Source organism: Rhyacophila brunnea, unplaced genomic scaffold (assembly GCF_057557595.1).
Source record: "Rhyacophila brunnea isolate RB1 unplaced genomic scaffold, BYU_Rbru_1.0 scaffold_3, whole genome shotgun sequence".
NCBI classification, from domain to species: Eukaryota; Metazoa; Arthropoda; class Insecta; order Trichoptera; family Rhyacophilidae; genus Rhyacophila; species Rhyacophila brunnea.
In genome coordinates, this window is record NW_028232965.1 from 40,779,420 (window position 1) to 40,805,982 (window position 26,563).

The window sequence follows — 26,563 nt, forward strand, 5'->3', positions numbered from 1 at the left end:
TTATCATGATACTCTGAACAAAATACAAAAGAAATTTATTATGTATTCCCATTTAAAAAAACTTCAGGCCATGATTTACTTGATTTAATTTATTCTTTTTCAATTTTCAATTAATAGAACATATAATTTATAATATTATAACATTCTATAATTGTTACTTATTTAAAAATTCATAATTTGAAAAACCTCAAAAACATACCTATTAGAAAAAATCCTTAACATGAACAATTGAACCAAGTTGGGTTCGAATTCACACCATTCGCTGTCCGGGTGAATGCTACCATCCATTTTTGGAATAACATGTTGAAAATACATATTTTTTTCAAAATTTATTTTGTACGAGTATGTAAAGAATCTGACATTTTCAAATCGTATGTATGTTCAGTATTGAATAAAAACGGATGTAATTGTAAGGATGCCAATAACTAAATTTGAATAACGTCTGACACTAGTCAATAGTAAAGCTAGTTGCCTTTCCTTGATAGAATTTGAAATTCCTTAGATCGGACAGAAAGAGCACTCTTGTGGACAATAAATAATTTGAGTTAAAATCCGGCTCAATCCAATTTTCTCTAGGTTTTTTTCTAATATATAATAATATATGTTTCTGGTGTATTTAAAAATTATGTATCTATATTCAATATAAAGAATCCTTACATTTTTAAATATTTTGTTTAACGAATTATGAATAGAAGAAATTATTAACATTTACATATATTGAAGTTACTCATTCATATTTTCGGAATCGACTCCATCCCTGTTTTTATTTAAATATTTTGATACACGCTAGATGAATTGAAATTTTCTGCTTATTAAGCTTAAATCTCAATTGCCTTTTTAGAAATAAATGAAATAGATTATAATAGCCATCTTGGGATGTTTCTGAAACATTAAAAACAAAACAGATAAGAATCAATGTGTTAGTTTGTAAAGAACAAACCTATTGTTATTCCGTGACTTTAATATTTACGAGTCTATCTCACGGAATAGGGTGATAAAATTCTTAAATAAATATACGGGTAATTCATAATTAGGAGGACCATCAAGAGATTTAAATAATGCCGAGATTTGAAGGAATATTTATATTGATATGACGTATTACATTAGTGAAAAATATGCAACACATTTTATTTATGTCTATGATGTATATGGGCATTTTCGCCAAAGTTTGTACATGTTTGAAATTTGGGTAATATTATTTTTTCACTCAAATTAACCATTTTTATATAGCTAGCAGATTCCTTGTTCTATTGCTGAATTGGTGATAGCAATTTTTCAGCAAAATATTGATTAATACAATATTTATATCATTTTTATTATGAAATTGGGCATAATAAGTTTCCGTTCCGTGACTACGAAACTTAGCTTTTAAAACATGAATGAAACACTTTTTATCACTTAAAAGAGCTCTATTAGATTAAAAAAACCATACACTTCAAAATAAAACTACAAATAGTCAAAAAATATTATTGAATTTTAATTCTTGGGCACATTTCGTTCCCCTCCGTTACCCTATGTCTATAATGGCAGAGCATTTTTCCTTTAGTATTTGAAAAAACCAATCAATGTTCGTTCTGCTATTTTTTTAAAGACAATAATCACTTTTACTAAATTTTATTGGAAAAATAAATAAGTTTCGTTATTTAATAATCAAATGAAAAATAGTTAACGTTCAACTTTTTTGGGGACATTTTCGGAATGGAACGAAATGGTAACGGAGTGTAATTTGTAAAGCTTAAGTTACATGTTACCATAAAAACAAATTTTTGTTTTATGAAATTTATTTGAATTTTTTGATAGACAGATAAATATTCAACGTGCGTCAAAATAACAAAACAAATCAAACTTAATCACTAAAATAGACATATTTTATAATAAATTTCACAATACTTGTAAAATAAGGTAGGTAATAATTTTGACACACTATACATTACCATAACTTTATTTGGCATTTATATTATTTGTAACTCAGATAAAAAATATTTTTAAGCAAATTAACAATATATGAAAAAAAAAATCAGCAAGGGATTCAGACGCGAGTTCCTAGCGCGGCACGGAGTATATAACTTTTACGAAAATAATTATAGTCAAACTCGGTTATTACGATCTCTGACATAGCGAGATCTCGGATGTAATAACGAAACATTTGTTGACAATTGGTTTATGATTTTCGCCATACATTTAATTCTTTCACTGTTATAACGAGCAACTTATCGGATATACCGAGCTAAAATACTGTTAATGTGTCGACCGTTTTAAAACATTTCGACCCTAAGCAATAAAATCCGATTGGACAGGATGCCGCCGGGGTCGGATTACGTTTATGACACTAGTAAAGTGTCTAAGTACCTACCTTATTGGTGTTTCACCGACAATAATAAAAAAGTATCCACGCATATGGTTGAAAAATCCAAGGTTTGTGAAGTCCGTAGGTACCTACCAGCGTTAATTACAATAAACAACTTCTTTTGTAGTTTATGAATGCCATGCTCGTTTCGGGGATTTTTACGATGGTTTCCAAATTTTTTATTTTCGGCTTTTTGTGTAATGTGACATGCTCATTTAAAAATACCTATTCTCTGATATAACGAGTAACGCTTATAACAAGCAAATTCAGTCGGTCCCATCTTCCTCGTAATAACCAAGTTCGACTTTATGTTGTCTTGAAATTTAATTGTATTCATCAACATAAAATGTAGCTATACAGGTTGATTGTAATCAAGACGTACTTTTCTGACATTTCGTGAATACCTACAGTTCTAGGTATTAAATCTAATCGAGTACACATTTCTGTTAAACGTGACAAAAAAATACTTTTTCATACATTTTTATAAATTTCTATGCCTAAAATGTATGGAGAAGTTTTAAAATTTTGGTGGCGTATAACAGAAAGAGTATGACAGAGCCAGTGCCTGTCTCGCAATTATTTCAGTCTGGTGTTTTTTCTTTTCCTTCTGTTGTTTTTTTTTATCTCCATACTTTTATGTGCGCTATTTTTGCGTATTCAGACATATCACATACTTTTTTAATCTTTATTATATTATTATATTATAGTCAGGTTATTTTTTATATTTTTTAATGAAAATATTTTTGTTTTTCATACGAACAGACAAAATAATTTTTTTTATAATCTATGAAGAACTAAACACACACTGTAAACCCAACTTTATGCATGCCATTTCGTTACTTTTACATTCCACATATACGTTACCACCAATATAGTTTCGGAGTGGAAGTAACGGATTCTGTTTCAGAAGTGTTTGAAGCCAAAATTTAGCTTAGTTTTATTGTTAAACCTGCGATATGTTTTATTATATCTGTAGTATGAAAGATAAGCTCCATATGTGTAGTATGTGAAATAGAAATATGTGTTTTCTTACCTTATAAATCGTGGTAACAGTAGTGGAACTTCTTAAATGACCAACCCAGAAAGCAACCTGTTCCGATAGCGATACCGACACACACCAACAATTTAAAGTGTACATGGCGATCAGTGTTATACAAAAATGTTGCTACATTAAAAAAAAACATATTTATAGTGAAAATTTTTCGCCTTCATGCTAAAATCGTGGTAACGGAATGTGGAGTTCCACTTTTTCAAATATCCTGGGACACACTTTAAACGTGATTTTTTTTCAATATTGGTACAAATTTACGAAAAAACTATATATTTTCCAAAAATATATAATGTAAGCTGTTGAAAACACTACGAATTTAATTTTACACACTCAAAATTAATGACGAAATCAGACTTTGTTTATTTGAATTTATGGGTGGGACATGGTAAAAACGCACTACCTTTCGATCTAAATAATCAATTAAAAATATATACAGGTCAGATAGTTGTATTTAACTGATTGAATAGAGTAAATTAATAAATTTGCATGTTAAAAGTACATAACTTTCCAACATTTTATAATATAATAACTATGAAAAAATCAATCAAAGTCATGGGACATGCCAAAAACGCAATGTACAAACTTTGGCGAAAATGCCCATATATATATGTTATATTATCTATATAATATGGTATAAAAGATAATATATATATATGTAGTATGCGTTGGGGTTTTTCTTTTAATATATAATTTTAAATAGTCTATCAGCAATCCTATCAAAGCTGTACACCAATCTCATACCCTTTTAGAATACGTGACGTGGCAAACTTTATCTCAATGGCACACTTCGTCGATCGTCACTCTGTTTTTGTTTCAGTTATAGTTACAGTGGAAAATTTATGAAAATCTGCAATAGATGTCATTCTTATATCAATTTTCCAAATCTAATTCATAAGATATACAGAATAATATTGGAAGACATTTTGTGATTTAAATCTAGAACCGATCAATAAAAAATAATACATACAATGTTTGCTTTTTCCTCTGGTATACAGCTTAACTTAAAAATTACGAATTGCTTAATTATTTTTAGGCAATTCTGTGATGCTTTTTAGTGTTATTTGTTTATTCCGAAAGCTTATAAGTTGAATCGAAAGGTTAGTGCAAAAATATAATCAAAAGGTGCAAAATAAATTCTTTGCTATTTGAAGTTATGTAATATTTCTTTGAACCAAATGCTCCACTGATACAATCATAGTCACTAGTTTGAATATTTAATTAATTTATAATGAATTTAACTCGTTACAGTAGTTGTATGTTTGTTAATCTCAAAGCGAATTGAATTTCTATCGGTTGTTTTGTTTGTAATTGATCACTACTATTGTTAACTAACCCAAATGCAAACACCACGCTCTCTGTGATTTTTTAATAGTGATAAGAAAATTTACATTTGTATTTTTGTCAAAAGGTGTCATAAATATTTATATTTCCTTGTGTATGTGAAAAGCTGATTATCATTGTTATATTGTATTTAAATTGTTTATAAAATATGAATTTGTATATTGATTGCTAATAATACTAGAGGATCTAATGAGTATTGTCACATAAAGCTGTGGTTTTAGATAAATGTTTCCCGACAGAATGATAATAATATATTAAGTGTGTTCAGAATACATAATCAATGTAAATCCTCAGTTCAGACCCCTTATAGCTGCATCATACTACAATGAAAATTCCGTATTCGCAGGGTATGCGTTCCAACAAAATATCAGAAATGTATTTAGGATGTAATAAATAATTGTAAATTGTATAATCTCCCTTTATTTTGCCTCATTACTGAACGTATCCTTTCATCTTGAGTGATTCTGTGCTAATATGGTTACTTTGACCATTGTCCCTTGATGATATCACTCTATCTGGAAGGATTATTTGTATTAATGGATGTATGTGTCGATAAAGTATTTAATTGATGTCATTCAATAAGATTTTAATATTTACCCGTAAAGGGTTTTCAGAAACGTCTTATCGTTCAATCCATCCACGAATATGTGCATAATGAATACTGAATTTTCATTGTATATATTTTTTCTTTATCATGAATGAAATAATAATGTATAGGTATCTAGTTATTTTAGTTATTTTTTTTGATCTCATAAATATGACGCTTGATTTGGACCTAAGTAGCATTCACACGGAAGGCTTTTTTTATTGTTACTATTTGCAGTACTTAAACCCAAGATCTTCCAATGTAACCTCACTACATGCACACATCTGAATTAGGTATTGTTGCAAATGCTTGTTGTTAATTTTATGAATCTCTTTTTGAATCTCAGATTGGCTACAGATTATTTTGTTCTCAATTCCACTCCCTATTTCTAATGTCTCATGTAGGATAGAATCATGTAGCAATTGCATACTTCTTCTGGATTATTCTATTTACAGCTACTGATGAATGTTTGGGCAAACATTTCTCTAAAAGTCGAGGCTTAAAAAAATCAAATGCTTTCCTATTCATATTAAATGATGACCTCCTCTCCTCCATTGCTTTGATTTTATAGAGATGAAAATGTATCCAAATACTAATTGTACAATAAATTTTATTTTCAACTTAGTATGTATACCAATTTCTTGTAGCGTATTAAAAAATATATTAATTTCACATTCTGATTAAGAAAGACACTTTTATGATTTCACACTTAAGAAATTGAGCTTTATAATACAGCTAGGCTGTGTTTTACTTTTCCAGTAATTTATTTAAATAAATTCTCTCTAAGATTATAATTGTATGTTCTTGTGTCTTTTCCCCCTAAACCTATCCGTATTATTCCCCGTACACTGAATAGTATGCAAATGATGAACAATACATCAACACAGCTCTCGGTGTGTCCAACTGACATTCCAGCGCAAAGGAGACCAGATGGCAGAAGGCTGTGTAGAAGAGAACATAACATAATGGAAAGTACCCAGAAACCAGAGAATATTGGTAAGGAATAGTACTGTTAGTGGAGAAAGTCAAATTCCACCCCTTCGATCTAGAGCAGAGGTTCTCAAACTTATTTTGACCACCGCCCACTTTCAGATTTAAAAAAAATCTAGTGCCCCCCATATTTTTTAACTTACCTTTTTTTACATTGCGTATCTTAAAAACAGTTACATATTGCAAATATAATTTTTAAACATGCATTATTATTTATGGATAGGATAGATAGGGTGTGACCCATATCCTATTTCTGAGATCAAAGAATATTTCAATGAGGAAATAAAACTCATAATCTTATTTAGAAGTATTTTTAGCCATCTCATCAATTCATCCCCTCTAGATTTCCTTAGCGCCCCCTAATTTTCTTTGAGCCTTCTATTGCCCCCCTGAAAGCCTCCAGCGCCCACAAGGGACTTTATCGCCCGCTTTGAGAAAGACTGATCTAGAGTCGTTAAATAAGAAAAACATATTTTAAAATAATTTGTTTTATTAAATTAAAGAAAAAATCACTACAGATTTTTTATACAATTGACATGGCTAATGAGATTTGACTATGTATGAGTGTGATAATAACATGTGACCATACTGATGATCAACACCATAGTAGTCACATACGGTTAAATTAACTATCCTAACACTATGGTATAATCCCTGAATATAAAATACAAACATGAATATTAAAAATGTGTCTAACAAAATACATATTAGGTACTTTTTTTCAATTTAAATGATTCATTCAATTCACTAATACTGACAGTCATGCATCATGGTTAGCTTTGCAAGAGTATTTATTGTTACAAACACGGCTGCCTATTTTCAGAGATGTGTTTACCAAATTGCTCATAGAGAGAACTCAAAATAAATGCCGCTAAACAATGGGACCGATATTAACTTTGCCGGATTCAGCAGTGTAAATACTAACTTTTACATAGTGGAAATAATAACCAATGAATGACAAAACAACATAAATACTGCTACATTTAGGCTAGTCTGGTATGGATTTGTGCAATAATATTTTCACAGCGGTGCTTCTGTTTCTTGTATCATTAACAAACTGTCACCATATGAATGAATGAATGAACTTATTAAAGTAGATGTGTTATTGTTCAGCAATATTTAAATTTTGGTTTGACTTTAAAATTAAAGATATTCTAAATTATTTACTTAATAGTAAGTAGGTATAATGTAATTACTTATAAAAAATATAAAATCTTTTAAAAAAAATTTAGAATAGCAGTGTGGAAATACATTATTTGAATTAAAAATACATTCTATTTATTAACAATCTGAAATAATATAGAAATTCCCCGATAAGATCTAGTCCACTAGTTGCCACACACACATCACATTATGCACAGTTTGTAAGCGATAACAAATTTATCCATATGTACATGGTGAATACAGTTGTATTTTATGTGAGAGTAAATCCACGGGAAATATCTAAATTAAAAAAAAATATTGAAACCATTTTACTTAAAATCAGTGTTTCCCAAACAGTGGAAAGATTTCAAGGTGTACACAGTTGAACTTATTTTTTATGAAAATATTTGACTTATCAGATATGCCAACCGTTTACGACAATGAGTAGGTAGGTATAGTATTCCAAAATACTAGTTTGTCGGAAAGGTAATAGAAAAAAAAATATTTCTTGTAGAACATGGTGTATTTCGTGTAGAACGTGGTGAACATAGCCAAAAAATGGTCTCGAATCAGATTCTGAAAAAAAATTTCAAATGGCCCATAAGTTTTTTTCCGACCATGTCTGATCCTAATAGGATCATATGGGCCTCCACAGAGTAAAGGTTTGTATTAAAAGATTTTGTTTTTTTACGAGAAATGGATGTCAGCCACTTGCTCAACCTATTAGGTCCATACCCTGACTCACACACAAATTGAAAAGCAATATGTGTACTTGCCAGACCCAGGATTCAAACCTGGGACCCACGGCGTGATAGTCCAACACTTAAGCCGCGTTTATTTATCCGCGAATATTTTAAAAGAAAATAAAAAAGAACAAATTTAATTGATCACCAGAACTCTCATAATTTCTAAGGATGTAGATACAACCATGACGTATGTTTGAGAATCACTGCTTTAAACAATAAGCCTGAAATGGAACCCGTAAATCAGTTCAATACAATATCTTATTAATATTATTCTTAATACATACCTATTTATCTAGAGTTTATGAAAAGTATGAATTTCTATATGGAATAATTCCATTACAATGTAAAAATAAATTGGAGAACTCTAATAGATAAGGCACAATTTAGATGAATCAAAAAATAGATTGTATAATTTACTATGAATTTGATTTCAGTCAAATCTTTTAATAATTTCCATTTCAAACTGATTTTTAAGACTTTACAGTTCAAGTGGATACCTATCCAACCAAAACAAAAAAAAAATGAATAAATATTATCTTGATAGTTTGAGCTCTGAAAATTATTATAACTTGTATCTATTTAATGCTTGGTTCTTTTTATTGTTTAAAAACTCAATAAACAAAATGGAAAGAAAATTGGATATATCGCCGATTGTTTTTGACGGTTTTGGGAAGTAGTTATATAATGTCTAAAATTTGATAAAGAATCACTACTTTTTGCTCGGGTTTATGGATTTTTCATACAAGAATATTAATTTATCCATTCGCATTTGAGCACAGAGATTTTGGAATTTTATTTTTACTAAAAAGCTTATTTCAACAGGTATTATTTTTCTGTACAATGTACAGGCTTATTGATTCATTGAAAGTTTAATACAGAAAAAAATAATAATTTTTAATTATAGGTCAATCACAAGGTAAAAAATGTTTAAAAAGAACAAAGGAAAACTGGGTTTATTGCATAATCAGAATTCGCAAACAGTTCTTCACTGGTGGAGTTTTTCAAAATATTCACAATATAATACCATGTTTCACAATATAATACCAATTTTCACAATATAATACCATGTTGAAAACCAATGGAAAATGGACTTTATCACTATTAACGACAGCTAGCTCTGTATACGCATACGTGATTCAAAATGAAGTTGGGTCCCTTTAGTATTACTGTTGAACATATACCTACCATTGCCCAAGCAATATATAATTTAATTTATTTCTAAAATATTTCAAAGACATTCTATAAAATAAAACAACACTACAAATATTTATCCTAATACATACATAATAATAGAATGCGATACAAAAACACACCGTATTGTGAAAAGTTAAATTAATGATAATTAATACCTTATTCTAAATGAATTGCAAATAAAATGGAGTAACAATGAATGGTAAAATAAATAATTATTTTGTGAATTTTTAATGAATCATCTAAGCCAGTGTTTCTAAACCTTTTGACACCTGCGGACCACTGAAAATAGGAGAAACGTTTTGCGGACCACTGACGCAGAAATAAAAATATATTATTTTTATAGTAAGTGATCGCGGTTGATTTTGTCACGTAAAACCATTAATCTATTTTAAGAACGAAAACACAATGCACAAACACTTGCAGATGAACAAGTTTTGAAGGTTTTATTGGAAAATGTCTGCGGACCACCGGTTGAGAAATACTGTTCTAAACTACAAGTTTGTATGACTGAGCCTTATTTTGCTTTCATCTGACAAATTGTTTCTTAGTATGACAATAGATAGCATTTTGTCATTATTAAGTATCGACCAAAACGATTATTTATTTTTACGTTACGTTAGGTTGGGTCAGGTTAAGTTCAGTGTTTCGCAAACTATGGCACCTATGCAAACGCTGTTGAATGTTTTTTTACATATTATGCATATTTGCTTTTGTGCAACACACATTAACGAACATTACACTATGTAACAATTTCGCAATTATGTTGTGTAACCCCCCCGTATTCCCAATTATCATTATCAATAATTAATAGAGGTGTATACCGGAAAAAAACTATATCCCTATAGTGGTGGGCACGAGTATGTTATTTGTTTTAGAAACACTGGTGAATAAACAGCATGGCGGTAAATTGTTTGTTTTAAAGATTTACTTTGTAAAAATTGTTATTATCCAATTAATGATGAAGCATTAATGAAATAAGACTAAATAAATTATTTTTGTATAGAGGTATCACTGAAAAAAAATACTATTTCAAGGAAGACAAATCCTATTTTATACAATAGGTTTTGTATACAAATACCAAAACATCATACATAATATGAATAATGCTTACAAAGCTTATGTTGTGATTTTATTTATGTGTACATTCTAATGGTAGTGATTTTACTTGAATGCCACATATATACCATACGATCACGGCATAAGCGAAATCACTACTTTACATAATAGGTGAAATAAAAAAAACAGTTTGATTATCTAAAAAATTATCTGCCAAGAATTGATTCACAAGCATGTAGGTATATAATTTTAACAGAATCTTGGAATATAAGCGATTCAGCTTACCTATTTTAGTTTCACACTATATCGTTTTTAGACCACGTTACACATTAATAGATCAAGTGACTCATTATTAAAGAAAGATGATTTATATACGCATTTTGTTAAGTACTAAAAACTTGGAACTTGATTAGGAAACTTTGAAACTGATTAATTGCATTGATTGCTGCGTACGTGTTTAAGAAATAACACAACATTAAAGTTAATTATCTCAGGACAGAGACGCTGCGGGCCTCTACCTTCAATTATGCAGTTGACACAATGCAAGAATCGCTGAAGAGGCATAATAGGACATTTGATATAAGTCACGGTGCTCAATAGAGAGGAACATAAAAACGAAAAAGAATCTCACTGGCAAAAAATGTAATTTGATATCTAAATGCATAACGCAGTCGATTTGTAAGTAGCATTTATTAGTTAATTTCCTACGATTTCTTTGATGAAATGAAGTAGTGATCAGTATAAAAAATTGACAATCACAGATATTGATAATACCATCAACAAACTTAATATAAACTCACACTATCAAACTCAGTCCCAAATCCAATTTTGGGAAAAATAACACTCATAATATCAATATTCTTCATATCAATTAAAGCCAGCATATTTCACACAGTGAAAATAAAGATATAACGTGTCAAAAATTTAAGCATTTATCTGTTCTTATAAATTTTATTTCTGAATGACAATTTTAAACTTATATTATTATAAATATACCCATATAAATTGTCCGGTGCTCAAATTTGCAACTACACTCATCACAGTATAACAAACACTGAATGATATATATGGCAATTGTTGGCATTTAGCGCATTCATTCAGTAGACAACTTATATTAGTTAGTAGATATTATTATATAGATTATTTTAGTACACAACACATTCTAGAAATAGATGTACCTAACTAAATCTTTTAAATCACATTAAAAAAATATGTTTAAAATCACCGTCATAAATAATGATAAAATTCAGCCAAAATTTCACAGTTTTACAATATTTAAGATCTCTGAACATTGAATAATTAATAGATAACATTGCTGGTATTGTGAAGGTGTAAAAATATCTCTAATTTTGTTCAGAGTGCTTTGTTATAAAAAAAATACTTTAATAAATGACACATTTTCATCTAACATAGTTGATCATACGACTGCTAAATAGCTTCCAATATGGCTGTTAAAACAGAGAATCACTCGAGCTCTTTAAATAATTATTTTATTATATCACGGAATGCCTTCAAGCGGTAATTTTTTCTTTAAGAGGATGAAGTTCCTCAGAATTGTCGTCTTTGGATGCAGCATCAGTAGGAGTTCTGCCATTGAGCGCTGGGACATGATTGACGCCATCATTCCACGGCTGCAATTTTCCAGATCCAAAGAACAGGAATGTCAATGCTCCGCACATGTATGTTCCAGCCAGAATCCAGAAAACAATCTGCCATTGCTCGTATGTTTGCTATAAGAATATAAAACACACAAATGAAGCTTTGACATATTTTAAGAAAAAAGATTATTTTTTTGAAGCCCCACCAAAATTGTGGGTATTTCTAATTGGCATTGTGAATTCAACACACGATTCCGCGGCGACACGGCAGCTACTTTTTCTATCTAATTCTATCTGGGTTAAACAAGATAATCGAATGGGGAGGGTAATACTACTAAAAACAATGGCGAAGACTCCGTACTAGGCAATTATTTAAACCTTACCTTCTAAAGAAACCCATATTTTTAATTGACTACATATTAACGTATTTAAATAATCTACTTTATTATTTTATATTCCACAAAAATGACATAATTTACCAACGACATCTGTCTGCAGGTGTGTATTATAAATTGACTGCCTGCTTGCTTAACTAAACGGACATGCAGCTATTGGCACTACTACATATACAGCTATTACACCAACAACTCCAAGAAAGGCTTCAACTAATTTGGTACATTTCACGCAAACAACACATACTTATGATTACACAAGTATTGTAAAAACACACACACAATGTCAAAACCAGTATCATACTATCACGTGACCTGAGGCTGTAGGTATTTAAGCCTAATGAGCTCTTCAGTCCATACAATGATATAATGTTTGTAAAAATATACATTCATCTTGACGTACCAGGTCAATACTGAAACTGTCTAAACACCTGTCTGCTGTGATTACACAATCGGGTATTACTTTTCTTTAATATCCTTTTTAATGTAAGTATTTGGTCTTTTTTTCATGTAATATCAATGACATTATTAATGGACAATGCACTCAGTACAGTAGTTAGCAAGTAAATTCGCGCATAACGACATTCGCACATGTATAGGTAGACGTCACGTGACAAAATTTCACAATTTCCATTATGCAATATCACGCATTGGGAATTTATAGCAATATCACCTTTATTGCAATGGCGTTAGGATAGTGTTTCTAGTGTCAAGGTTCATTAGAGCGAACGATATTGAAAATTAAAATATGAATTATGCCATTCGGTAGACGCGATAAAAAAGTGAGTGTCATTTTTTTTTCCAGATGCTTCGTCCATATTAATGTCATTGTGTAATATTTATAATAAGTTTTGTTCAGAAAAATACTGAAAATGAAAAAAATTCACATTCAAGAACTGTAAATATGGCTATCCTGGAGATTTTTTTTTCAGTTATCTACCACAACCTATCTACCTTCAATAGACACCATTCTCCGCTGACTAGGAACATCTAGTGTGGGAATTTCGAAACATCTAATGTGATTAAATCATCACTATTCTGGCAGAAAACACTAATTCGAAAAAATGACATATTGAGTTAGTACCAAAATGTTCCTTATTTCAAACTTTACCGTCTGGAAACCTTCTTAATAAATAAACAGTCTTTATTTTAAAGTCATCCTTTTTACGATTACTTAATAAACTCACATGATAGACCATTATTTCAAACATTGTAACAACTTCAAAGTCAAATTACTCAAAACTAGTATTCTCCAGTTAGTGTGTTCTGCCAGAACAGAGACGAAATACAATCTACATGGGTACTACTGAAAAGTTAAATTAGAGCATTTTAATTTACCAATACAATTATTATCTTATTTCATCAAATTATGCTTTGTCGTAGTAAATGAAGTAGGCTGTTTCAAAGAACACTTCTGTAAAATATGTTAAATGGAAGTTAGAATAGTTCTGCATTCAGCTGACGAATAATAATTAAATCAATAATTAAGACAATGACACTGAGTGAAATTTTGTACGTTTTATTTGTGGTATAAATTCAAATTATTAGGTTGGTACCGAGATAAGAATAGATGCGCTGGACATGTCAGCTTAAGTATATTATAAACTTTATACTAACTTCATGTTGGGTCAATGATCCGACCATATACGTTGACAGGAAACCTCCAGCAGATGAAAGCGTATTAGCCATACCAAATATTGTTCCTGTAAATAAAAAGCATGAACTTGTTTAATAAAATAAATAATATTCTCTTCAGTTTTTAGTGGTATTAATTAGCACATGTTTTTTATCCATGATCAAATTGCCAAATTGTCAAAACAACAAATAATGGACAAACTAGGTAAGCATATTGTATTATAATTTACAGTAATTAAAAAAAAATTGTGATATGTCAACTTAATCAATTTAATGTGGATATTTGAACGAAATGGCAAGAAATTGTTGATATTACCTGAAAAGTTTGGTGCAATATCTAATCCGTTGCCGAGGTATCCTCCTGTAACTCCACCATTGACGGTAAGGGCTATGGTGAAAATGGCGACCGACCAAATCCTGTCATATCCCAAGAATACCTGAGCCACCATGAACAGAGATGGAATACCGATAGCTGGAAAGAAAGGTGTATAATTATTTATTAATTTTACAGTCGTATATATGTATAGAAATTATGGAATATTTCATCTAATCTATTTTTAAGGCAAGGGGTACCAAGTTAGTGCGAAATGTTGATAAACGGAAAAGAAATTGTAATTTCGAAATAATTTTCCCACAAATCCATTCAAAAATACTAATTAAATTTGTATTACAATATTTGTACATTAAATGAAGGAAGAACATAATATAATATAACATGATCATAATATAATTATATTATTTCATTTTTATAATCGATGAGGTAAACAGGAAGCAATACTTATGAAGGAGTTAGAATAACAAATGAATTGAGACCGAAAAAAAATCAGATAAAGAATGTTGATATTAATCAATTGAACTGGCATTTACATGGTAGAACTCCATTATAACATTTTCAAGTTATTTTTATGTTTAATAGGTAACTCTACTTTAATTATTGAGTCATTACAATGACAGCTATTTTGGGTTATAAACCCATTTTCGGAAGGTTTGATTATAATTAACTAATAGTTGACCGTACCTACCAAAGATGGGTTTATAGCCCAAAACAGCTGTCAACGTAAATGATTCAATCATAGTAGAAATAACAGAAATAAAAAGTAGCATATTGACATTTTTTTAACGTGGAGATGAAACAAAGTAAAATGTTCTGACATTAAATTCAGCAGAAAATAGTGAATTAAAAAAAAAACTTCAACTAATATCAAGCATAGAGTCGATGGCGATAAAAATTTATTTTATTAGATTTACATGTTAATTCCAATAAAAATGCAGAAACTCACCGAATGTAGTGAAAATCTTTCGCGTGGCAGTGGTCGACAACTTCCCGGTTCGTCGGAGGAAGTCAGCCAGATGAGATGTTATAACGGCAAACACGTACTTTCCCAAGTATGGGAGAGATGACAGTAGTCCGTTCTGAAAAATTAAATTGACAGCGAAATTTTAACAATTTTATTAGAGCCAAAAAACCAAAGAGATTGGACTCCTCCCAGTCTAATCTCTTTGCAAAAAACCAATTTCTCTCATTCAAACATTCCTCGTTTCTGTGTTATTCACTGTTGATGTTTATGACTTTTTTCAAATACCCTAGCTAGACTAAACACCAGCAACTTAATCAGATCAGGCTAACTTTGGTTTGTTTTAATGTAGCATTGTGTAAAATTCATCGCTAAATAAACAAACGGTACATGTTAATTCTACAGAAAATAGTGTTTTAGGTAGGTAGGTACTGTTACACCCTCGAATGGTCTCCCCTGTGGATCTAAAGAGGCCTGAACCATAATCAAGCCGACGCATAGTAAGGGTTGATTGCGAGAATAAATAAATAAATAATGATAAATATATAACTGGCAACATTGTCCAAATGCCGTTAAAAAATATATTTCGCCACATTTTGTACCCACTGCCAACGAACGATTTCCCCGCACAGCAGAGGCTCCTAAATATCGATATTGTAAACACGTACATTTCGACCTCCGCAAAAATTATAACAAATTGTATATAAATGTACCTATCACCAAATAGATTAACCAAATAAAAAATCGCCGTTTTCGACCATTCCGGTGTTATTTTGTTCACTCCCAAGTCCTAATGACAGACGATGACGAAACACCAGCATAGGTACTGAGCGAGAAGCGAAAGAATCTTCTCACTCGCGAATTGACGGGAGAGGTCAGTAACTATATACCTTAGAAATGTTCCCCACAAAAATCCACATATTTAGAAGAATTTTCAAATAATTATGTACGTATGTATAATATATTGTAATTTATATTCCTCCCGACTAGCGAGGAAATAAAAGGAGGTGTAATATTAGCCAATAAATATTAATTAAGTATTTTTTTATTCAACGAATAATTCACAAGATTTAAGAATGTAACATTCTAACCATACACAATTTTGAAAACACTTCCGAGAAAATATAACCAATAGAAAAAAGTAAGACACACAGCAGGAATAGAATCTGCATCTCTCGGGTTTCGCGCCCATGCATATAGACCACTATGCTATAGGCGTCAAACTTAATTGCGACAAATTTTAACTAATGGCTCTTAATACTCTCTGAAGCGCTTTCCAAATTGAGTTACTACTGGCGATCGGCTTTTGTATTTTTAAATCAATGTAGGTGTTACTTTAATTACTAACCGACGTCACGGATCACTCCCAAGATTTTTTGTTGTAACATACTTGAACTTGCTAATAATTTTTAATTAACTATTTTTTTATTCAATGAATAATTCACTAGATTTAAGAATGTAACATTCTAATTATTGAACATACATAATTTTGAAAACACTTCTGAGAAAATATATTATAACCAATAGAAAAAATCCTTTTGAAAAAAGTAAGCCACCCCCGGCAGGGAATCGAACCATGCATCTCCTGGATTTACGCCCCGTCCGTTGCATTTACCTCTATGCTACAAAGCGACGTACTAATTGCGACAAATTTTAACTACACCTTTGTTTTTTTTTTTTCATTTTCTTGTACCTCAAGACATCCAGCAGGAATCGAACCTGCAACTCTCGGATTTCACCCTCATGCATAATGCATATAGACCACTATGCTATGGGCGTCATACTTAATTGCGACAAATTTGGAAAGCGCTTCAGAGAGTGTTAAGAGACATTAGTTAAAATTTGTATGGTTCTGCATCGCGCTCCTATAACTCAAGATAGGTACCTAGAGGCAGTCAAGATCCACATAGGATTTTAGAGCCAATGATGATTGTTTTTGTTATTTTTGATGACCATTTAAAACACGGGTAGGTACCCAAATTATGAAATTTTATCTGTAGAAGGTTACTGATAATTGATTATAATTAAATTTTATATACAATTTTTCATCATAGCCAATATTAGTTTACTATTTCGTAATATGACCCCCACAGAAAACACATTACGATCCCTTGGAGGTCGCCTGATGACCCATGGGTTAAGAAACTGTGACATATGTTGTGGATAATGAAGATAGGTAGTATAATATTATGTTACCCTTATTTTTATCGTAGAAAATAATTCATTTATTTTGAGCATTTAAAGTTTAAACATTAAAAACAATATGCCCCCTTCATCAACCTACAATTACTTTGACGGCAACAAGATAACCCGACCTCTGTCAGTTGAAGGGGTCATGTCAAGATGAATAATGTGATTGATAAGATAAATGATTTGATTTGTCAAACATGTCTAGACGTATTATCATTAAATTACTAATACTCGAGTACATCACATCTCACTCGTTCGTTAACTTATGCAATAAAATATTAAATTGATCTTTAGAATATAGGTAGCGCCAAAAAAAATTACAATGAAGAGGGGCCTTATACGTAATTAAATTTAGCAAACGAATTAAACATGATTAAGTTGCAACTCCACAAATATTAACATCGTTCAGTTGCCGTCGCGATTTTCTTACTCTCGTAATGGCTGCCATGTATGTACATTTCATTATGATTACTTACTCAAATCCAGTTATAAATGATTCTAAACAAACAGGATTTTTCAATTAAATAATAATGCCGAAGTATAGTTATCTGGTTATCTACTTATCGTGATGGATTGTCTTTTTATACGCCCTGCAAATTGACTAAAGCCTTTTCCAGATGGCGGGATTTGACGCGCGCTTGAAAAACTCGCGTGCATTCCAGGTACATATGACCTCATTGAGCCGTCTACATGTAATCGCCGCGTGTGACTTCTCGCGCGAGGTCGGGGTACAGGTGACTTTATTGAGCTGTCCACATACACTCACGGCGTATCACGGCGAGACACGCGTCACCTGGCCAAGCTCTTAGCAATAGTGTGAAATAATAGGTAAAATTGAAAAAAGAGTCACTTAGACCGGGAATGGGACAACTGGCCTCCGGACAATTGGACGCCGCACTGTCGTAGACACGTGTAGACGAGGTATTTTAATCAGTTTCTATCTACTACTTAGTAGTTTGAATTCATTTTACTCTTAACATAATGTATTCTTTATCGCGGATTGAGAATTACCATGCCTAAGGCTTTATATTAAATAAAAAACTCTTTTTTCGTTGGAACTTAAACATAATATGCACGATTAAATCATTGTTTACGTCTGCATATTTACATTCTTACTAACTATTAAATCATAATATAATCATTGAAGTATAAATAATAATATTGAATATTAAGAAGTACCTAAAGTACCCAACGTCTATTTATTTTCGAATTCCGTGCCGTCCAGTTGTCCGGTGCCAAATCGTCCTAGACCCCTTAGACCGGTCCAGTACGGACCCGAAACCCCCCCCCCCCCTCGTGCGCGCACCTGGCTCCATTGTAGTGGTGAATAAAAAAAATGGCATAAACCTAAACTAGGTACCTACCTACTTATCAAAAGTCAACATTGTAAAAAAGTGTAATTTAATACTTACACTTATTTATAGTTTGTTGAACTAAAATGTCGACATTTTACGTCTATGACCAGTCTTACCCCATTCATGCAAATAAATGGCAACAGATTATTTTTTATTATTTTCCGAGAATTGTGTCACTACATTTCAAAATCAGCCAAATGCTGCAGAACTACTGCTTTCTAACATTTCTGCATTATCAAAATGTGGAATTTATTAATTTTAAATATTCTATACTCGAAATAATATAAACTTTCACCCTTGTGACTGTGTATTTGAGAAAACAAAAAGCAGTTTTTCTCCTATTCATCTATTATGGACTTGGCTGATTTTGAAATCTAGCGACACAATTATGATCGTGTCGAATCGTGTTGCCGATTTTATGATGTTGTTTATCTGCTCGACAGTCATTACTCATTACTCATCAGTAGGGAATCCAATCCCGAGCCAAAATTCTGATCCCGGGATTTCGGGATTACAATTTGACAATCCCGGGATCCCGGGACTGGTCCCGGGATTGGCACTTTTTCCATTGTTAATACAAAAATTTTATATTTACAAATAACATTGATAAAATCGGTCAAAAATAAATCTAGTATAATTTATACTATTTAAGACATTTATTGTTAATATCGTATACGTTCAATCTTGGAAATACACAAGTTTAACGGAGTAAAATATAATATTGTAATATAAATAATAATGTGAATTTAATAGGAGATTGCTGTTTCTGATAGTAAAGACTTAATGAATGAATTAGCGAGATTTAAAATAGTATAGCAAATAATCATAGCGTACTTATGGCCTTTCCGCTTCATAAATCTAATTAGTCAGCCAAATATGAAACTGCCGTAAAACGTATGATATTATGGTGGAATTACTTTGTTAAAAGTGCCAAGCATTGTTTTTTTCCAATGTTTCCATTTTTAATAATTTATGTGAAAAAAATAAAATGAATCGGCAACCTACACATGGGTATAAATCAAACTTCATTCAAACTCAGTTTATTTCTAATGTAGTTATTTTTTATTAAAAGTATTTTTTCTGTTATATTTTCGCTTTTATTTTATTTTCCATAAAAATTGATAAAAAAATCAATCCCGAAATCCCGGGATTTTGTTAATCAATCCCGGGATTCATAGGTATCGAAAATAGCTCGGGATCCCTACTCATCAGTCATAACTATCCACTATTTAATTTGTACGTATTACATTACGCCGTATTTCGTTCACGGTGAACTGTGGTAAGGCCAACACCCAACTGCATACCTACGTAAAAATTTCCCGACACGTACTTAAAGAAGTGGCGACTAAAAAAATGGCAGACGAAAAATCCGAGTTCCCCGCACTCTATGGAATGTTAAACTATATTTTTCTGAGATTTCCATTGATATACTACTAGATGAGCAGTTCCCATACAAGTGTCATTTTAAAAATGTACCACAAAAGATATAACGAATATCGTCTTATAATATTTCCTTGTAGGTATAATGCGTTAAGACCGTTAACATGGATTCCCATTTCACCCGTATTGCTCTGGCTGTAAAACTAAATTTGCGTTCTTGGAATAGTGAACCTAAGGGTGGCTGCAACGCAAAAAAGACAGAGCAAGTCGTCATGCGCTGACTATTAGTTAGAGTAAGATGCAAGCTAGACCGGGCTTACTCAGTAAGTTTTAACAAAGGCCGACTCGCTGAAAATCGGGCGTCATTTTAAGAAGCATATGATTCATCCAGTAGTAAGTATATCAATGTAGATTTCACGTATTTCCGATAAAATACTTTCAATAAAATCATTAATTTGAATGCTGTCCGAACAATACAATTCAATTAGTCATCAGAAGAAATCTGAGAAAACGTTGCTGTCTAAACGAATGTCTACCTTAGCTGCAATGCAGTGGCGTAGTTATATAATTATTGCAAGAGTATGCTAATCATTCGGGCCGAATAGCACGACGATCTCTAAATAACAGATCAATAGTTATTAATGAAATTTATATTTTATAAAATTACAAGTAGACATACTACCAAAAAATAATATATATTCACCTTAAAAATAAATCATAATAGTTATGTAACCTCAGTGACGTCCCTAGACAAAATTCCCGCCCTAGACAGCGCCAAAATGCCGCTCTATTTTTTATACAGTATTTTTTATCATCCTTTCATAACTACAATATCTAAGAAATGTTATTATGGATACATTAGGTAGGTACTAAAAAAATATATACCTACCACTAAAACATACAAAATTAAATTTATAAATATTTCCCCCCAAAAGTGGGATTTTTTGACGTTGGTAATATAGTGGCTTCTTACACATCACGTAGGTACCCGACACAAAATTACAGTATTGTTAATACATTTTGTTTCCAACCGGTGAGCTGATTTTTTAAATGGAAAGATATTTTCGTTATTACTAAGTTTGGTTAGCTATTTCTATATTAATTATACAAAATAATTCTCCTTGATTTGCCGCCCCTAAGTGACGCTCAATCTGCCTACCCCCACAGGACGTCGCTGTGTAACCCATTCTTAAATAATATAACATTCTGAATAATAATGTAAAGGTAAAGCATCTTAAATCAATAGACATATTGTATCGATGGAGCACGGTAGCATAAATAATATATACCCATTATAATTATTATAAATCAATATTCATTAAAATGCAACATTTTTCACCATGAAGTTTATTTTATTTAATTGGATAACATATAATAATATCATTCTAAATGATTTTACGGACTTTTGCCGCGTTCTAAATCCTGCCGCCCAGGCATTTCTCACCCCCTAACAACTCCTCTTGGTGCGCCCCTGGCAATAGTTATGTTACACCCGTATCCGTTTCTTTTAACAACGGAGCCTCACAATCATTTCGCACTCATAAGTCGCTGCTGCCCTGAAGATTGGAGATCATTTTTTTTCAAATATGGAAATATTGAATTGTTAATTGATAATTATTGGCATTTAAAAAATACACTTATTTTTATCACGAGTGATCGATTATCCTATATAGCTGAAATGCAAAATTATTCCAATATATATTATGGCAGTGTCTTGAGATCATAATATTGTTTATTTATAGTTATACCTACGTGAGGTACATATATTATGTAAATAAACGTCATATAGTCATATAGTAAGTAATGTTCCGCGAGGTTGACAGAGTTCATGCATGCATTTTTGATATGTGTCAACACTGCTGCCATTTAGGGGCATAATACCGAGTTTTGCTATACTGGCAATAAATCCCGGTATTTTTTAAGTGATTCAAATTAAGAATTTTGTAATTTGAAAATGAGTAAATATTTTGAATTATCCCTCCTTACTTAAACTAATAAGATCGATGAAAATTCAACATTTTTGGTAGAGTATAAACAATACGAAACGACCTTGCTTAAATGCATATCTTGGTCTTAGACCGTGAGGGCAAGAAATGCGCTTGAAATGTGATGCTAGAGGCGAATGTTGAGAGTCTTGTCAACAGAAAAACAATGCCACTCGTCGGCTGGTTTTTATTGGCAACATAACCTGCAGGGAGGAACGTTTTTCTTCAGAACCATTAAACGTAAAACGATTTTTAGTGCTTGTTCATCCATGCATGTCACCCCCCCCCCGGCATATAGTAGACGTTGATTTTAGATAAATCTGATGATGTTAGACTCAAATACTTTGGCGTCTGAGCGATGGTGCCCATAGAACGCGTCGAGCGGGCGAAGTCCGCGTATGCAGCGTTTATTCATAACCATAATCACACGTCTCGTGCCGCGCATTACCCTTCACCTATGTAATAAGCGGCCCAAGCAGCACAAAATAATTATTATTACAGTGCCTCTCATAACAAAGCAATAAAAATATTATATTATTTCGGGGCTTGTAATTAATATTTACGACGACATTATTCAACCAGCGATAAACTTGACACGCAATAAAATTAAACAATGATTCTCTGTTATTAAATAATTGCTTTTCGCCCGTCGATCGACGACGCCTCGAGCAGCGTAATTTTGGTAGCCGTGTTCAATGAATGGACTCCATTGTATTTTCTTTCATTCGTATCGCCGAGAAGCGGTGATTCGCGAAAAAACGATGATTCATGCGGCGGGCGCGTATAATGCGTCGTGAAATCCAGTGGGCGCTGGCGTATTTGATTACGTTGTATTTTCGTTGATTTACGCGCCACTTGTAGAAATTTTGCGCGAGCGCCGCACTCGCTGCGTCAATGGGCTTTATGCCTGAGAATCGCCGAAATTTATGTTCACTTTGAATGGTAATATAACCGGTAAATTGGTGTTTTTTACCGAAATACCGGGTAACCCCGTAAACAGTCAACTGTGTGCACACAAGATTCTTGCAGTACCTATATTATATAATTAGATTCACGCACAAGACGCTCACAGTAATTGAAGATTTCCTAAAACGATTTGAACACAATATGTACCGAATAAATGATTATACTGTGTTAGCAGCAGAAGCGACTCGTTTAGTCATTTTATTATAGTGTCATAAGTAGTGGGTGCTTGTGTCTGACGTCGTAATAAAATTACTATTTGCGATGTCAAAAAGTGGTAGATTTAACGCCCTACACCAGATACAAATAAAATGTGATGTTGTCGCTGAAAGCTTAGAACTCTTTGAATAGAGCACATATAAGCAACCCTCATCCAGATACTCGAAATAAAAAGCCGCCGAAGCCTTCTGCAATTTCTAAAACGATTTTGTCAAGGTCACCGTCAACATGCACTCGCGGGGTGCTAAGTCTCGTGCGACAAGCGCAAGCGACCGCGAGACTTTCGACAACGCGACGTTTATAGCCATTTCAAATTGAATTACGTCACATAGCTTGTAGATTGCCGAGAATACATCTTGCAAGTTATCACTACATACAAAATCTCAAAGGAACCGTGTATCACAATTAATTGAGTTGTCAGGCTTTCTTCTTGCACTCGCGTTTGTTTTTATGCCGATTCAAAAATGAATTACGTCACCTAGCTTGTTCACTGCCAAATTAAACGCGCCATATGGGCGCAGCACATTTTTGGTACTCGAGCGTAAAGCGCGATGGGACACGCGCCATGTGGACAAGGTCTATGATGCATTCTGCAGTATTATGCAAGTAGTTGAGGATTTGGAGAAACTGTTCGTTTTGTAAAAACTTCAAAGGCAAAGCAGAGCTTACTGGGGACAGCCTTCATTATGCCATGAGAGAAGCAAATGAGCGTGAAGGGTGGAGATTCTTGGTCGCTCAGAAGATGGCTGCATTTCAGAGTGATCGCCATTTTTACCCACAACAGAATGACCAAGAAGAGAAAGAGACAAGTATTTCTCCTACTTTGATTATTCTTTGAAATCGGCGAAATTCAAATCAGGTGTAGCAAACCTGTATGAAAAAATGATTCCCAATCTGTTTCTGCAAAAATTTTCAAATGATTTTGAAAATGGTAGAAGAACTTAAAACCTTTTCTAAACCTTAATTATTACTGTAGTGTACGTGTACAGTATAGATTTTATACCATACTATTAATTTTTCTGTTCGGTTCATTAATTTTGGACAATGTGGAAATATGTACCTAGGTACTTATCGAAAGATGTAAGTACTTAATCATTTTTATTTAAATAGTTTATTTATTAATCATAGTGATAGTAACATGTCTATGGGCGGCGCATTTATAAGAGAGTAAAAAATAAGGATGGGATGCTAATAACACCACTTTTAAAAGTAGATTTCGCTGATTTTTTGGCTGTGACGCTAGCAGGTTATTTTTGGTTATGACTACATAAAATTGTTTTAAAAGAATTAAGATAGTTCAATAGGAGATTTTACATAAAATATGAAGAGTCAGGCGGCGTTTTGATAGTGCTTTGCGGAACTTTGCCTACGTATATCTATGACCACTGCTTGACACGTATATTTTGTAAGTTATCTATTAGCGCTCATAATATGTATAAGTCAAGCAGGGGTTCCCCGAGATTTTATAAAATTCTTAAAAGGTTCCGCCAATCAATAAAGATTGGGAACCATTGGATTGACAACACTGAGAATATGTACATAATAATATTGCCAATAGTCTCTCTATATACCTACTACGTCTCGAAATAAACACTTCATTTAAAGAAAATATTATGTACCTAATGGATACATAAGCCACAACCACAGAGGAAAAACTAATCTCCGTTCTGTGGCAACAATTAAACTTAGACTTTGCTAGTATCACAATACAATACAACTTAACAAAAACTACAACGAAGCATGTAATTAGTTTTGAATTATAATTATTTTTTTGTAAACTGCCTACAAACAAATACGACGTGTAGTATTTTTTTTTACTAAAAACTTAATCAATCATAGACCATAATTCTATTTTTTACTATTATTTGGCATTATGGAGATGCAAGAAAAAAACAATTGCGCATCAAGAAATTGCTATGTACAATTAATAATTCGCTAATTGCACGTATGTAACGCTATATACGTTATAATATATACAATATAAGTAAATAATTATGTAAGTAAGTAGGTACAGATTTGTAATAAATTCATGGACAAATAGATACAATATTGGTCAATGTCAGATGCAAATAACCGCAAGCACGTGACGTACACAATTAGGCATAATGAAGAGAATTTCACCAGTTCTAAATATTGTATAGGCGTATAATCGTATACCTAGTAATAATGTACTTATAATAATATTTTTTCTTCATACAATATGGAATATCGACACATTTAACAACATAGATACTCATCGAACTATTATATTTATTCGTCGTTTAGATATTTTAATGGCCGCAAATTTAGATTTTCTATCCTTGTAGAAAACGCTTGTAATCAACAGTAAGAACCGTTATACAGTTTGGCATATAAGTCGCGTCCCATATTGTTTAATATAATTATAGAATCATCTATGGAGCAGAATGATCGAATTAATTTTATTCATTATTTCAAATCTTAAAAAAAATAAGCCAGTCCCTGAAATATATCGGTCTGCACAACAAGAAAGTTTGAGTAGCACTGCCATAGATGACCATTTTTTGCATATCATATTAAATTTATTATATTTTACAGTGTATTAACTCAAATAAATCAAAACACAATAATAAATGTGGTAATTATGTAATAGTGATAGGTACGTACTTTAATAATGATAATGGTTTCATCAGTTTCAACAGAATATTCTCAAATCTATTTATCATCAGATTCATCAGTTGAGAATGTCCTGTTAAAACGGACAGGATCGGTAGTGATCATTATTAAAGTACAGTAAACTCCCGATTATTCGTGCATGAATTTAATACCTAATTAAATTGTAAAAAAATGCTCGATTTCGTAAATATGAACCTTTTTTAGGAAATTTCAAACTGATATTAGAAAGATTCCTGCAAACAAACCGAAATCACAGATTTTCTTACTAAATAATGAGTATTGAACAAGTTAAAATAATTGTCTGCTTTAGAAATGGATTATCCGTGTCTTTCGTTTATCCGTGCGCTTCTACACATCATTAGCTAGGATAATCGGGAGTCTATATGGAATAAGTACTACATTATTATTATCGTGTATCATTTGAAAAAAATATAATGTCTTTCCAGACTTCAATCATTTATGA

At 31.9% G+C, this 26,563-nt stretch overlaps 1 protein-coding gene across 1 annotated transcript in view; it reads right to left on the reverse strand.

Moving 5' to 3' along the window:
• Window positions 1-6,838: 6,838 nt before the first annotated feature.
• The window catches only part of LOC147068364 (sialin), a 128,317-nt gene continuing 108,592 nt past the window's right edge, over window positions 6,839-26,563 (reverse strand). Inside the window, exons 9-12 of the mRNA XM_085952796.1 lie at window positions 15,360-15,492; window positions 14,396-14,551; window positions 14,062-14,147; window positions 6,839-12,184 (exon numbers count right to left, since the gene is read on the reverse strand). Of these exons, the coding sequence (XP_085808922.1) occupies window positions 11,966-12,184; window positions 14,062-14,147; window positions 14,396-14,551; window positions 15,360-15,492 (594 nt within the window). The 3' untranslated portion in view covers window positions 6,839-11,965. The remainder of the gene's footprint in view (window positions 12,185-14,061; window positions 14,148-14,395; window positions 14,552-15,359; window positions 15,493-26,563) is intronic.